The 16378-nt window shown below is 41.3% G+C and overlaps 1 protein-coding gene across 4 annotated transcripts in view; it reads left to right on the top strand.

Annotated features, from left to right (window-relative positions):
- Window positions 1–15660, top strand: part of LOC107855728 (DNA topoisomerase 6 subunit B) — a 47371-nt gene extending 31711 nt beyond the window's left edge. For 2 of the 4 annotated variants that reach the window (XM_047404432.1, XM_016700732.2), the window contains exons 12-19: window positions 12181–12296; window positions 12411–12496; window positions 12599–12671; window positions 14112–14203; window positions 14515–14653; window positions 14726–14820; window positions 14903–15077; window positions 15325–15660. In XM_047404432.1, the coding sequence (XP_047260388.1) occupies window positions 12181–12296; window positions 12411–12496; window positions 12599–12671; window positions 14112–14203; window positions 14515–14653; window positions 14726–14820; window positions 14903–15077; window positions 15325–15471 (923 nt within the window). In that variant the 3' untranslated portion in view covers window positions 15472–15660. Of the gene's footprint in view, window positions 1–12180; window positions 12297–12410; window positions 12497–12598; window positions 12672–14111; window positions 14204–14514; window positions 14654–14725; window positions 14821–14902; window positions 15078–15324 lie in introns of those variants that run through there. The other 2 variants (XM_016700733.2, XM_016700735.2) reach the window with 2 other exon arrangements.
- Window positions 15661–16378: the final 718 nt, after the last annotated feature.

Here is a 16378-nt window from a genome sequence, read left to right as displayed (position 1 = left end):
TTTGAACTAGCTGAAACTATCCACAACATAAATTAGTTGTGACTCGGGTTTTGAATATTGTTTTTAGAGTCTCCACCTAATCTTTAGGAAAAATGAGGAGTCCATTTTTTGAAATGTAAAACTCTGTTTTGGTCTTCGAAAACAAGATGAGATTTCGGGTAAGAGTTTTGGTTACTCGAGGGAAGGTACTAAGCACCCTTCAAAGCCGATCTGAAGATGCTCCTTAAAACTTAGTTTTGAAAAAGACATTTAGGGATATTTATTTTGTTATTTTCTAAAGTGAGGTGATTGGGAAGATATAGTTTTTTAAAGAAAAAAGTCCCACATTTGGTGGCTAATGAGAAGGGTGGTCTTCTTATAAGGCTTGGGCATTCCTCCTCCCACAGAACTAGCTTTTGGTGTGCGAGTTAGGCCTAAGACCTAAATTACATGGTATCAGAGCAGGTCCCATCTCACCCAATATTGGGCCCCCGAATTAAATTTATCCAGATGTCCGGTCTTGGGTGTGAGGTAGGGTGTTGAAGAAAGAAAAACGTCTCACATTGGTGCTAATGAGATGTGTGTTTCATTATAAGGCTTGGGAAATCCACTTCCCTTAGAGCTTGCTTTTGAGGGCGTGAGTTAGGCCTAAGACCTAATTTTACAGGTATGTTGCAATGTAAAAGTTAGATTCCAAAAGTTTCCGTTTCGGTATTGTTGCACTGGTGTACTTGGCTGTCTAGCTATTTGGAACAAGGCAGGGAAATTGCTCTTTAGAGGGGTGTTTTCCAGCCATTTGTCCTTCCAGAACTTGACATGTTGACCATTCCCGCATATCAGTTGATTCTGTGAGACTTCATCTCAAAGTCTGCTTATGCTCTTCCAAACTCCTACTCCATAAGGGCCATTTACCTGTTTTGGTACTCCAGTGGTCTTGGCTTCCATGCTTTGCCCCAACCACTTCCTTCGAAAGACTTTGGCCCTCTTGTGTATATCTCCACAACTACTTTATTAATGGACATCTATTGTGCTTAGCCAGGTCCTTGATGTGCAACCTACCTTGGCATTTTGACATCATTTTATCCCATTTGACCAAATGGAATTTGTGCTCAATGTTGTTCCCTTTCCATAAGAAGTTCCTCCTAATCTGATCTAGTCTTGCTTGGCATGAGAAATAGTGACATGGAATAGGTTGGAATGCTACCAAACACATTGTTGAATAGGGTCAACCTACCATCATTCAGAGATATTGCATTTGCCGTGATGCAAGCTTCTTCTCAAACTTTTCTATAACTCCACTCCAAATGGTAGGTGATTTAAATTTTGCCCCGAGTGGAAGACCTAGGTTGGGAATGATCTAATACTGCAACCTAGGATCTCTGCCAGTGCCTCCATATTGTTCACCACATTAACAAGATACGTAACATTTTTGAGGATGTTAATGTGGAGAATTGAAAGAGCTTAAAAATAAATAGATTTGGATTAAATAAATGCACCTGATTTTTGTCTGCCCCAGAAAATCAAAGTGTTTTCTGCATAAAGCAGATGGGAGGTGTTTAGTGGATTATCTCTTTCCACATCAAAACCACTTATCCACTGAATTTTCTTGGCCTTGTCTAGTAGCATTCTACTCAACCCCTCCATTGCTGAAATAAAGAGGAAAGGAGAGAGTGGGTCTCCGTGTTTTTTTTTTTCTTTTTTTGTTTCCCATCCGGTGTCCGGTGCCCGCATTGGAGCCCCGACTAATTCGAATCGTGCGTTGCAGGACCCATTAAGGTGACAACGCTCCCAACAGAGTTTTCTCCATACCCAGGGTCGAACCCTCGACCTCTGGTTAAGGGTGGAGCAGGGGTCTCCCTGTGTTAGTCCTCTTTGAGGTGAGCAAAACCAATTGGGCTTCTATTTATGAGAATGGAATATTTCACAGTTGATATATTGAATCTGATCCATTTAATCCACCTTTCACCAAGCCCATCTGCTTGAGGATGGAAATGAGACAGGACTAGTTCAATTAGTCAAAAGCTTTTTCTACATTCATCTTGCATAATATACCATCATCTCCTTGTTTCATCTGCCAGTCTAGTATTTCATTTGCAATCAGCGAGTGATTCGCCGTCCTTTGATAAAGGCATTCTGCCTCTTTTGAAATTGTGGTCATGCCCTCAAAAATAAGAGATGGTTTCCAACCTTCATGTTCTGTGTACAAATCTTCAAAGAAGTCTAAAATTTCCTTCTTAATTTGCTCCTTGTCTTCTATGATTTCGTGTCCACCATAAGTTTGTCCATGCAGCTGCTTCTCTGTTTGAGCAAGCAGTCTTGTGAAAGAATTTGGTGTTGTTAATTATCCCCCTCTTTTAGTTAAAGGCATCTTGATTGCTGCCTCCAAGATATCTCCTCAGCTTTGGCTAATTGTTGGAGCTCTACTCTCAAAGTGATCATTTGGTTGGCCTCTGAGGGACTCAACTGTGTGCCTTCTGTGCCTTCTGTGGACTGCTCAAGAACCTTAAGATCTTCCAAAGTTTTGGACTTCCTAATTTCCACCTTACCAAACTCCAATTTGTTCGGGTTGGTAATATTCCTTTTAAGGTACCTTAGCTTCTGCATTAGTTTGAAATCAGCCTGTCATTGAAGTTATAAATCGGCCACCAATTTTTCAGTTTTTCTGTAAATCCTTTGGATTGCAGACACATGTTCTCGAATTTGAAATATGAAGGGCTTGCATCCCAATCTCCATTCTCCATGAGTATTGGCCTATGATCAGAAATCACCTTTGGCATTGCTACTTGCCAAACTGCTTTGAAAGTATCGTTCCGTTCTTGAGAAATTTGGAATTTATCAATCCTGGAGGCCTGCAAACTATTCCCCCCTCTTGACCGAGTGAACCGGGCACCTTGGACAGGAAGATCAATGATGTGCAGGTTCTAAATCATATTTGACAGTGTTAACATTGCCTTTGCTTCTGTTACAAGCTATTTTGCGCGGAGTTTTCGTTTTGGCTGCCGAACCCGTCTCGACTCGACACTGGTGTGCGGGCGCTTGGTGCGTCTCAGATTCAGTCAAAATCCCATCCGGATACTTTGACCAGAATCAAGAACAAATTTGGGGAAAATTTAATTATTCGATTTCTTAAAATAAAAATAGAGCAAATTTACGACAATATTATAGGCCCTCCCTTAGTCTCCTTTTTAGCTTTTCCTCTTGATATATACGTTTGTTGCTTCATGTTTCTGGCCAAAACAGAGGGAAAAAATTCCAATAGGTGACCTGCAATTTGGAAGGCCGAAAGACGTCTTGGAAAAGAAACAGAGAGGAGCGAAAGAGGTGGTCTTGGAGAAGAAAGAGAGAATTCTAAAGGGACTTTAAATCTTTAATTATAAATTGCAATGTGTACACTGTATATGATCCATTTATTTCTCTGAGTTATGACACTGAGTCACCAACACATAATAAGTGGATGGCACGGCACATAACTTTTACTTTTTTACTAAATTGTATGTATTGCAATTTGCACTTGGATACAGCTATATTCAAATTTTATTCACTATCTAGGGTATGCTATTTTATAACTATTTCTTTATGATAAAATAAGTGATAATTTTTAAATTAATTAGTAGCATGTCAATTTTTGGATAATTAATATTTTAACCCACGTGAAGTGCAGAAAATTTTACTAGTTGAACATAATAAAATTTACCCTTTTGTTAAATTGCTTATTTTTTCCTCGTAATATTTGCATATTCTCTTGAATAATTTTAATTATTATAACTTAAAGTATTTTTTTAAGTTAAATTATTGTACGGGTCGCACCGAATTCCTGCACCCATACCCATACTCGGATTTGTACCAACGAATCTTAAAATTTTGATTTTGACGAATCCCACTCTCAGATCCTCACCCTTCTCGGATACCCGCATACGAGTCTGAGCAATAAATGTTACAAGTCAGCCCCTCACTTTCAAATTTTCATACCTCGAGGTCCCCTCCCACAATCCCCTAATCCCCTGACTCCCGCAATTTCACTGCACAGGCTTTACACTATTAGACCAACATAAGATATTTGCTTTTTGATTGGCTTTTAATGCATGGAGATTTTGTTTTTAATTTGGCTTTTTAGATGGAACACCAACGTGTTGATAAACCTAGTTTGTCGATTCGTTCCCTTTGGCTGTAGCAAAAATTGTCCTAGGACAAAGACGGCAATCAAAATCCTTTAGTTCATTCTCTATATCACAATGCAATCTTTCTCTTTATTTAATTTTATTTTTTTCGATATCTATATACTTCTTCCTTCAAGCTTGACAGGAACTATATTTAAAACTTTTAGTTGATTTGTACGAAAATATTTAAAGTTGTGGAAAATTATCATAAGATGGTTGCAAAGATGGATTCAAAAGAAAGTATCTTGTCAAAGAATTGAATGGTTAAATGAAGCTGAATTCAAGAAATCTGAACACCGTGTAGTCTAATATTATTATAGGTTTTAAGTGTTTTGGTCTAATAAGCAGGTGTTATAGTGTTTCTAGTATCTTCACCATTATTTGGTGCTTCCTGTGCGAGGCAAGAGGGCCTTTTCCCTTTTCTAATGGACCATTCATTCCCTAAAAAAACACTTCCCTTATTATTTCTATTTTTTAATGGATACGCCTATGCTTCTTTTGAGACTGGATGAATACCACTATGTTTCAACTAACTAGCTTGGTTGGCGATGTGTTCACCCACTTGCACGGTTCCTTGCAGCAATCGAAACAAAGAGGCTGGCTCTAACGCTCTCATCCCCAATCCCCCGACCCCGGGACCAATCAGGAACCACCAAACAAAAGCTGCTCTCTCGAAAGTCTGTTTCCTCGCCACCTTAGTGGGACTAGTCTAAAAATCTGTCACTTGAACAACTTGTTTTTTTTGCTGGAAGGCCCTTCTAGAATTACGTTTAACGTCCCTTTCATACTTTCCTGATCGGCACCTTGGATACGAAATCCATCATTGACAAAACAATTATTTGGTTATGTCATTTTGGGCTTTGCCCTAACTGAAACTATTGCACGTTTTGCACCAGTGATGGCCTTTTGATTTCATTCGTATTCCAAGTTTGTTTGTAATTTCTTACGGTGGATGTATAAGCAAGAGGGGATCCTTGTGGTTAGACTAACTGGCTGAGAAGGTTAGCGAGGTTCCTGTCTTTTTAGCATCTCCCTGCATGGGTTGTTGACATCACCTGAACTTACAGGGAGGCCCCGCGTTGAGTGATTCTCCCCCAAAACAGTCTACATGGGATGTTTTGAAAACAGAAACATGTGATTTTATTAAATTATAACCCATTGTGGAGTGCAACCAGGGAACTATCAACTAGTCGCTGCAAGGCTGGCTAATCGTGCACAACAAGGTCGAATTGTGCAGCCAAGAGAACCATCCTATACCATATGATAAATCTTTACTGAATGTGACACGGGGTCTATACTTTTTTGAATGTTATGAATTTTTGAATTTTCTCCCCCCCCCCCCCCCCCCCCCCAAAATAAAAAAAAAAAAATCTTTGAGGGGTCGTTTGATTGGGAAATAGTTATCCCGGGATTACCCATCACTATGGTGTAAATGGTGGGATAAGTTATCCCAGTAGTGACTAATAGCACTAACCAAACGTGGGATAAAATGATCCTTCATTTTATCCTGGGACTACTTATCCCTTACACCTCACACCAAACGACCCCTTAAGGTCTTGCCTATTTATTCTAGTATTGTTTAAGTTAATTTTTTGAATTTAAGTCACACACTTACAGTGAACTTAGCCTTCTTAACAGAATGAACAAAAAATTCTTCTGAACGGCTCTCTCTCTTCCTCCCTACCCTCTCTCTCGCTCGCACCGGTCACCGGCCCCCGTCGCAGTCGCCAACCGTCGGCGCCGACCCGGCCCAATCTCCGGGCCCGACCTCCGGCGCCACCCAAACGGCTCTCTCTCTCTCTCTCTCCCTACCCTCTCTCTCTCCCTCTCGCGCCGGTCCCGGGCGCCGTCGCTGACCTTCGGCGCCGGCCCCCCCACCCTTACCTGTCCTGTCCGTACCCCCCCCCCAGCGGGGTACACCAGCCCTCCTCCCCACCTCGGCCTTCAGCCAGCCAGCCGCCGCCCGATCTCCAGCCGCCTCCCGCCGCTCCGTCTCCAGCAGCCGCAGCTCCAAGCGTAATCCGGTGACTTCTAACCTTTGTTATTTTCGTTATTTCATATTCCATTTTATTTCATTATTTCATATTCCATTCTTAGTATTATGCTAGTAGTAGCCCCTGTACCTTGACTTGCGTGGAATTTGTGGACATTGTCTGTTGTCTGTTGTTGCTGTTGCTGTTGCTGTGGTCGTTTCTTCCACTGCTTTGGATTGGGTTATTGGCTGGGAACCTGTATTTGGGGCGGTGGGTGTTGAGTCCGGTGGTGTTTGCCCCCTAATTGAGTATAGATTTGTTTCGGGAGTATTCCTTTGAATTTGTGTGAGCCTTGTATTTCCTTGCTGCTGATTTGATACTACCACCGTGTATATCTGTATATTTTCCTATACTTTTGTGTAGTTGTGGCTGTGGGCGGTAATGGGTGGATAGGGACATGTTCGAGGGGGTTGGGGAGTGGGGCCGTGGTGGGGGCGGGGGATGAGGAGAGAGCGGGAGTAGGAGGGGGGCCAAGGTTTGGCCGGGGGGGGGAGGGGTAGTGGAGGGCGGGACGGTAGGCTGAGGGTTGGGTCTTGGAATATAGGGACCCTTCAGGGTAAGTCCATAGAGCTTGTGAAGATTCTTAGGAAGAGGAGGATCAACATTGCGTGTGTCCAAGAGACCAAGTGGGTAGGGTCTAAGGCTAGGGATGTGGATGGTTACAAGCTGTGGTACTCGGGGAGCGACAGGCGTAGGAATGGAGTTGGCATCTTAGTAGATGAAGAGCTTAGAGGTTAGGTAGTGGAGGTGAAGAGGATCAACGATAGGTTGATGACTATTAAGTTGGTCGTTCGGGGGTTTACCCTGAACGTGTGTAGTGCTTATGCGCCGCAATTGGGATCGGAGCAGGAGGAGAAGATGCGGTTTTGGGAGGCTTTGGAGGAGGTAGTGAGAGGCGTGTCTAGTTCGGAGAAGATTGTTGTAGCAGGGGATTTCAACGGGCACATCAGGGCGCTACCGGGAGGCTTTGGTGACGTGCATGGTGGTTTTGGTTTTGGGGAGAGAAATGACGAGGGGGCGACCCTACTGGAGTTTGCGAGGGCCTTTGGGCTGGTGGTGGTGAACTCGGGCTTCCCGAAGAAGGACGAGCACCTGATCACCTTTCGAAGCGCGGTAGCCAGGACTCAGATTGACTTTTTGTTGCTTAGGAAAGGGGATAGGGCGTTGTGTAAGGACTGTAAAGTCATCCCGAGTGAGAATCTTTCGACCCAACATAGGCTTTTGGTTATGGATTTGGGTATAAAGAAGAATAGAAAGAGGAGGACTAAGGAGTGTAGACCGAGAATTAAGTGGGGCGGCCTGACGCCAGTGAATGCGTGGGAGATAGGGGAAAGGTTGGCGGGAATGGGGGTGTGGGAGTGTAGGGGGGACGTGGATAGTATGTGGGACAGGGCGGCAAGGTGCATCAGGGAGAATGCAAGTGAGGTGTTGGGTGTTTCTAGGGGCCGGGCCGGGCACCGTCGGGGGGATTGGTGGTGGAATGAAGAGGTGGAGAAGAAAGTGGGGACCAAGAAAGGGGCGTATGCTAAGTTGGTGGAAAGTAAGGACGAAGAGGAGAAGCGGGTAAACAGGAAAGAGTACAAGCTAGCGAGGAAGGAGGCGACGTCAGCAGTCACGGCAGCTAAGACGGCCGCTTTTGAGAGCTTGTATGCAGGGTTACAGGAGAAAGAAGGGGAGAAAAAGTTGTTTAGACTCGCTAAGGCTAGGGAGAGGAAGGGTCGTGACCTCGATCAGGTGAGGTGCATTAAGGGGGAGGATGGCCACATTAAGAAGAGATGGCAGTCGTATTTTCATAGGCTCTTGAATGACGAAGGGGATAGAGCTATTGTGTTAGGGGAACTGGAGCACTCAGAGGAGTGTCGGGATTTTAGCTATTGTAGACGTTTTAAGGTAGAAGAGGTTAGACAGGCTGTCCGTAGGATGCGAAGGGGTAGGGCGACGGGGCCGGATGAGATACCGGTGGAGTTTTGGAAGTTCGTTGGAGAGGCTGGTGTAAGTGTAAGGTGGTTGACTGGATTGTTTAATGAAATCTTCAGGACGACAAAGATGCCCGAGGCGTGGAGGTGGAGTACCATGGTCCCTCTCTATAAGAATAAGGGGGACATTCAGAGTTGCAATAACTATAGGAGGATTAAGTTATTGAGTCACTCTATGAAGATCTGGGAGAGAGTGGTCGAGGTGAGGCTGAGACGGATAGTGTCTATTTCGGAAAACCAGTTCGGATTTATGCCCGGCCGCTCGACGATGGAGGCAATCCACCTGGTGCGGAGGTTGGTGGAGCAGTATAGGGAGTGGAAGAAGGATCTGCACATGGTGTTTATCGATCTGGAGAAGGCATACGACAAAGTCCCCAGGGAGGTGCTTTGGAGATGCTTGGAGGTGAGTGGAGTACCGCTGGCATATACCAGAGTTATTAAGGATATGTATGATGGAGCGAAAACCCAGGTGAGGACGGCGGGAGGAGACTCAGAGCATTTCACTGTCCTGACAGGATTGCATCAGGGATCTACTCTTAGTCCCTTTTTGTTTGCGTTGGTGATGGATGTGTTGACGCGGCGCATTCAAGGGGAGGTGCCGTGGTGTATGCTTTTTGCAGACGATGTAGTTCTGATAGATGAGACTCGAGGGGGTGTGAATGACAAATTAGAGGTGTGGAGGCAAACTCTTGAGTTTAAAGGGTTCAGGGTGAGCAGAAGCAAGACAGAGTATGTGGAATGCAAGTTTAATGACGTGAGGCGGGAAAATGAGGTGGTAGTGAAGCTGGAAGCACATGAGGTATGTAAGAGGGATAAATTCAAGTATCTTGGGTCCGTGATCCAGAGTAATGGTGAGATTGACGAGGATGTCTCGCATCGTATTGGGGCGGGATGAATGAAGTGGAAACTCGCGTCGGGGGTGCTGTGTGATAAGAAGGTGCCGCCCAAGCTTAAAGGCAAATTCTACAGGGTGGTAGTCCGTCCGGCCTTGTTGTATGGAGCGGAGTGTTGGTCAGTTAAGAACTCCCACATCCAAAAAATGAAGGTGGCAGAAATACGGATGTTGCGCTGGATGTGTGGACTGCCTAGAGGGGATAGAGTTCGGAATGAGACTATCCGGGAGAAGGTTGGTGTGACTTCAGTGGAGTGCAAGATGCGGGAAGCACGATTGAGATGGTTCGGACACGTGAAGAGGAGGGGCATGGATGCCTCGGTCCGTAGGTGTGAGAGGCTAGCGTTGGATGGTTTTAGGCGGGGTAGGGGTAGGCCGAAGAAGTACTGGGGCGAGGTGATCAGGCGGGACATGGAACAGTTACAGCTCACCGAGGACATGACCCTAGATAGGAAGGTCTGGAGGGCGCGAATTTCGGCAGAGGATTAGGGCCAGTTTGGGTCGCTAGTGTAGGAAATTACTTGGTGGGGGTTTTATTCCTGTTATGATTCCGTCTTCCGTGCTCCATGTTTTATTACGAATCTGTGTGCTTTCCTCTGCTTTCCTCTGTTTTATATTACTTATGGGTGCCGTATTTATGTTATGTAATCTGCTTCTGTGCTTTACTATGTGTTTGTGTGGTATCTCGTGTCTTGAGCCAGGGGTCTATCGGAAACAACCTTTCTACTTCATCAGAAATAGAGGTATGGACTGCGTACATCTTACCCCCCCAGACCTCACTAGGTGGGAATACACTGGGTTTGTTGTTGTTGTTGTTGGGTATCATTAAGAATGTATTACCCAAAAAAAAAAAGAAGAAGATGTTCTTCTCATAGCTAAAGATTGATAACCCAAATGTAACACACTTCCATTTAATTTATATGATACTCTTTCTATTTCATGACGTTCTAAAATGTTTGACCCAATTCCTTAATAAGGGTAAGCCCGGGACTAAAGTGTGAATACGCTATCTAATAGCTTACTTCTGATCTCGCTGTTCTTTGGGCATCACTATTTATTAAGTCAAGATAGGATTCTGAAATTATACAACTTTTATAACTTCAAAGAATTCAAATTCGTTTCACTCTTCCAATTTTAAATTTGATATAATGTCATCTTTATTGCACCAACTTTCCAATCATTACTTCTTTACCTTATCAAAAAAAGGCTTTCCAAGCATTATTGTTTTTGCGATCACTGATATGATGCAGAAGTCAAATTAATTTTTAAATTTCATGTTCAATCAAACATCATCATATAATATAAAGAGATAAGGCACAAGTATTCACCGAACTATACTTGAAGTTGCTATGACACACCTAGACTTTATGGGAGGCCTATTATTCCCATAAACTCATTTTTTCTGTGTTTTTGTGCTCCTTTTTGTTGATGTGGCTGTCAAGTAGCGAATATTTTTGTACTCCTATTTGCTGCCATGTCAGCACAAAAGGAGCACGAAAATACAGAAAAAATGAGTTTAGGAGTAATAGAACCTCCGTAAAGTTTAGCTGTCATAGCAATTCCGGGTATACTTTATCAATGGCGAGCGCTATGTTGCTAATGGCGAATGGCGAATGGCGAGGCGGTGTTGCCATCTTCCTTTGTGGGCATGCAACCTGTGAAAGGCAACGTCAAGGTGAGAATGGCGAGGCACTAAAGGCGACACTTTTTTATTTTTATTTTTCAAACTTAGGGTTTTAAGGATAAAAGGTAATTTTAGGGGTTTCATTTCCATTTTGCTTTGACTGCTACCACTGAGAGGCGACTATGACTGCGAGTGATTCCGGTGACTCCAAGGGGCGGCGACTCCATCGGACGAGCGATTGGAAGTCGTTTCTCTGTTTTTTTTTTCCTTTTTCTACTTTCTTCTTCGTATTTTCTCCACTGGTTAGTCGTTTACTCATAGTACTGATGTCTTCTTGATTTTTTTTTCTTCTTCTACTTTCTCTTTCCTCAGATGTTTTTCTTCTCTTCTACTTCTTCCTCTGTTTGTTTTTTCCTCAAAGAGTAAAAACTCAGTATCTACTATCTATTTCTAGTTTTTGACTTGAAATTATTGCTATTATATTATTTGCAATTAAATATTTTGAGTCTTTGGTATTAATTAAATATATTGCCTTGTCGCCTCTTATCTCCTTTCGCCATCCAAAACACTGGGGATACTTGTGCTTATCTCCAAAATAAAACATAGTGAGGAACAAATTTCTTCTTAGTTCTCATTACCGAAGACTTATTTTAAATTACTCCCTTCAACACACCCCTTCGTGTGTGGACATGATTCTTTTCATGGCAAGCACGTGGAGTTCTTTTTGAAACTTGGCGGCGGTAAGAGTCGAATGGAAGACCTTAGCCCGCTCTGATAACGTGTTGATTCTGTGACACCCTCATCTATTAGCTTAAGCTAATAGAGAGAGCCCGTGTTTATTTTCTTAATAATATGTCTTCAACAAACAATAACATAGAGTGGATAAACTTAAATGGATGGCTGGTGGCGGATAAGAATGCAGACCACACAACAAAGTAAGAAAAACCTTGATAATGTCAAATGTAGTCTTACTTTGAGCAGTAGGTTCCTTGGTAGCCGCTATACTTCAATAGGACACAAGTGAAATTTGAAACATAAGTTGGGATTTTTGCAAGATAATGTGAGTTGCATGAATATTATGTTTTGGTTGATTCTGGCTCTGGTAATTCTTCTGACAGCTGTGGCTAGGCATGTGAAATATGTAATATGTTGAGAACTATGCTCCTACAGCTACGTTAATTGGCATTTTAATATTTCAAGTCTGATTCTGGAAATGTAATGAGAATTAATGTGATATACTGAACACAGCCTTTCTAGAGTTGCATCTCAGATGGGTTTGTGTTTTGTTCTATCTTAAAAACTCTATACTTGTTATTGTCACATCTACCATTAATAATATGCCAATCTTTCGTCATGGATATTGGAATTTCCAGTGTCAGCCACATCATAATGAACATTTCTATCCTTTGTACTTATATGCATATATTTATAGCTTACTACCCATTTACTTGCATAACTAAAAGGTTGCCTTCAGTCTTTGTATATTACATCTAAAATAGAATACCCTTTCACATTCTAGGGGAGATGGGTCCTGATTTTAGCCCAAAAATGTCAGTAAAATCTCTAACACCACAGCAAATAGTTCGCATCCATCAGTTATTTCGTCAAGCAAAATTTGATGATCCCAATGGTGATGTAAGTTCCTCTTTCTGAAGTTCTTGCCTCCAATTGCCTTTAGGAACACCAAGCTATAAATGTTTTGTTGATTCCCAGTTATCTCGTGCATATGATTTCTAAGCCATATTGCAGATTTTAAGTCCTGCTGGAGAGTATAATCTACGTCTTGGCATTATAAAGGAGCTGCACCCAGATATGGTTGCTACTTTTTCAGGAAGGTAGTGCCATTTCTGAAGTTCTTATCTACTTTGTTTAATGAATTCCTTAATTGGATAATACAAATCATAGAAGTGTTAAAAGCTACTATGTCTTCTGTCCAGTGCTCAAGTATTCGAAGGTCATCCATTCATCGTGGAAGCTGGTGTTAGTGTTGGTGGGAAAGATGTTAAACTAGTAAGAATCTCCCTTACAGTAAAGTATATACAACATAGAGAACGCAGTATGCTTAAGCCTGAAACTGATTGTGTTTATACAACATGTTCTATCTCCGATTAGTAGCAAAGGTCCCATCAGAATGCATCTTTATCTGCATTTATAAGTAGTTAAAGGTGATTTGATTTTGGGCTACTTATCTGTCCAGTTGGGTCGGTATTTGTATTTGTATATATCAGTTAGGCGAATCGGTCACTCTCCTGAGAACTGAACCAATAAGATATCGATTGGTTCGGTTTTCTGAGCTGTTCGGGTCGGTCATGAATCTCTGCTGCAAATATTCCCCAAGGTCTTTGCCTTACTTCTCTGTAGCGCTTCTTCTCCAAGGTATCTTCCACTTTCTGAACATAGTACTCTGTTTTTTACTCCATTTTCTTGACAGGAGCTATTGCAATAGTCAAAGTAGGTTTCTTTAATTGAAGCCTTTTCGCTTTGGGGAAATTGAGCTTGTAAAAGGTCCAATCTGGTATTTTGCTTTGATTTCAGTGAAATCAAATTCAGTTTTTGAATTCTTGAAGTAGCTAGAGGAGTCACGGTTCAAACTTCGGGTTGTGTTTGTGTAAATGAAAGTGGATCAAAAGAGAAAGTGAGTTTTGATATTAGAAGCAAAAGATTCCAAAGAACTGGACGCAAATCACCAGTTGTGATGTTGCCAACAAACCAGAGAGGCATCAAAGGGAGAGTCGAGAGAATTGAGAGAATTGAGAGATACACGCTGAGGTGAAATGGTGAATGGCTGATGGCTCAACCCTTAACCCCTTGGTCTCATCTGTATATTGGTCTGGTAAAAAAATTAAGGGTACTTGACCACTGAACCTATTATTGATAAGTATATAAGTTAGCTCAGTGTCCTGATTCCCGAATACCGAGAATGTTTAACCGATATAACTTTTTTCAGGTTGGTATTTTGGGTACAACCGAGAACAGCCCTAAATTGATTTTATTGGAAGAACCTGATCAAATGATTGTGGAAGCCCTATATGATGGTCGAACTTTTTTCTTCGGTTTTGAGCATGACGTGACTATTTCCTAGGAGCTATCATATAGAGGCTTTTGAGGGAATCAGCGGCCTAATGATAAGGATATATTTCCTAGGAGCTATAACAAGTATTTGGTCACATCCTCTGGTCTTCCCATATTTGTGTAATAAAGAGATCGCGAACTTCTGTTTGTTGGATGTCTTTTTCTAATAACCGATCAGTGGAAAAGAGAAGCAACTGTCACTGTTAGAAATTTCTAATCCATAAAACTTTTATTGCTTTTCCTAGCTTATTGCCTAATGATGCATCAGTTGGTCTTAAGCCCCATTGTTACAACCTTTTTATCTTCTGAACTACAACCTTTTTATCTTCTGAACTTGATCTCATAATATTGCACTAACTATGCCCAACTAAATTTTAGGGGCTGAATGTTTTCCGATTTGCTAATCGGATTCCACTTCTTTTTGAGCAAGGTGCTGATGTTGTTACCAGGACTGCTTTGAAGAGAATCAAGTAAGGCATTTAAAGCCTAGTAAAGTTGCTCACCCTTCTCATTCATTTAGAAACTAAGAAACTCTGCTAGTCCTCTCATAGACGATGTTTTCTCCTTTTTAAAAGTTTCAAGTATTATAGAAGATGTAATCTTTTGTGGACTCCAGTTTTTGCCAACCCGGAAAGAGGGAAAATAATTTTCCCTTTGAGGCTCTTTTTATGTCGCATACTCTTTTGCTTCATTCTTTTTGTTGAGTTTTCCCTTTTTGGGCGAGTGTGGGAATATTGCTGCAAATTGAACTGCAGGCAGTGTAATAAGATGTCTCTTTTAGCTGGAACAGTTACAAGATCAACCAAACACAAGACAAGATTGGTGTCTTTGTGAGCATTGTTAGCACCAAAATCCCCTTCAAAGGGACTGGCAAGGAGTATATTGGAGATGACATAAGCGAGATAGCTTCTGCTGTCAAGGTAACTTCTATAGTCTGCACTTAATAAATCATTGAGCAATTTTTCAGTAGGCTAATGGAATCAATGTTCCAGACAGCCATTCAGCAATGCTGCAATCAGCTCAAATCAAAAATTGTAAAAAGGATTCATGCTCGTGAGCAGCAGGAAAGGAAGCGAAATTTGAGCAAGTAAGCCCAGATCATTTAAGGCTCATAATAATAATTTGAGTTTCATCAGTCAAATTCAATACCATTTTTCTGCTGGATGCAGGTATATTCCTAGTGCTAGTGCTGCTATATATGATCTCCTAAAACAGACGACAAATGTGCATGCATCAAAAAAGAGACGCTGCAGGGATGATCATGCTGACCTACTAAAACAAGTTTCAGTTAATTCAGTAACAAAAGATACATTCAGAGAAAAGCTTGCGCAGCATGTCGAAAAGGTGTGCATCTTTGTATAGATGTTATTTTAGAGGAGAGAAATTTATATGACATTATTGTCATAATCTTCTACCTTCAACTTGGCTGGATGTTTTTTGCCTCTCTTGAATTTGACAAAGAAAGTTGTTCGATTAACCAAATCGCAACTGTAAAATTAGAAATGGTTCCCCAGAACCTGCTAATATCGCTATATTTTTTCAAGGATCTAGATCAACGAACTACTTTATGTTTCATTGTTTTGTGTGGTAGGTGGACTACGAAATGGGTTTGGAATATGCCACACAGACTGGTGTGAATGAAGAACCACGGGAAGACATATACATACAGTCACTGGATGCATATAAGAACTTCATGGACTTTCAGAGCCCCATATTTGTCTTCAGACTCTATCACTAGTTATTAGCTAGCTGGCTTGTCATAGGAATGTGTTATTTGTAATATCATTTTTCAATTTGCTTTTTATCAATTGAATTATAGAAATTCTAGAGGTGAAAGAAGACAACACAGCAGATGTATTATGATCGGAAGAGAAAGTGCAACTTATTGCAACCATGTTTACTAATTTAAAATTAAAATTTAATTGCCTCTTCGAAATTCAGATCATTTAAGTATGAAATTTTGACTGCAGAAGTGTAATTGCGGAACTCGAAGTCTGAAGGGAGGAAGTTTATCAAATAACGGTTAAGACTTTAAATAGGTTCTAAATGGCCCCGTCAAAAGAGCTACTGGTGCCATGTCTACTGTGTTTTAACGGCTCGTCTTTGAGTGCCGTTTATAAATATGTTGGTTGACAATTCCTATGCCTTTAGGGGTTGTTTGGTTATTTCATACTTAAGGTGAGACAAAAATACTACAATACGTAGATAGCTAATTCTGGGCGAGTAATTTCATGCTTTTTATCCCAATGGATAAGATCATTTTAAAATTAATTTTAAAATTAATTATTCCTTATCTTTTGTATCAAATGAGCCAAGATTTTTTTAGCTCTGTGAATGTTTGGTATTGCATAATTATTTTTGAGAAAACTATTTTATTTTTTGATGTTCTATTATGAAAACATAATTTTTTTCAGGGAAAGCGTTTTTACCTAATAGGAAAAAACGACTTTCCTTTCTTTTTGGGCGGACTTTATTTTTCTTTACAAATATCTTTTACTCTGACTGCATATAATCTCATTTACCAACACTACGCATTACATCAATGTTCAATAAATAATTTTATTTTAAACAACTACTCGGATTGCTTTTATTAAGATGCCATGTTCTTCAGTGTACTCAAGATTACCAATTGATTTAAAGAGGAA

Source organism: Capsicum annuum, chromosome 1 (genome assembly GCF_002878395.1).
Source record: "Capsicum annuum cultivar UCD-10X-F1 chromosome 1, UCD10Xv1.1, whole genome shotgun sequence".
NCBI classification, from domain to species: Eukaryota; Viridiplantae; Streptophyta; class Magnoliopsida; order Solanales; family Solanaceae; genus Capsicum; species Capsicum annuum.
Note: the sequence above shows the minus strand (reverse complement) of the source record. Positions and strands in the feature narration are given on the sequence as shown.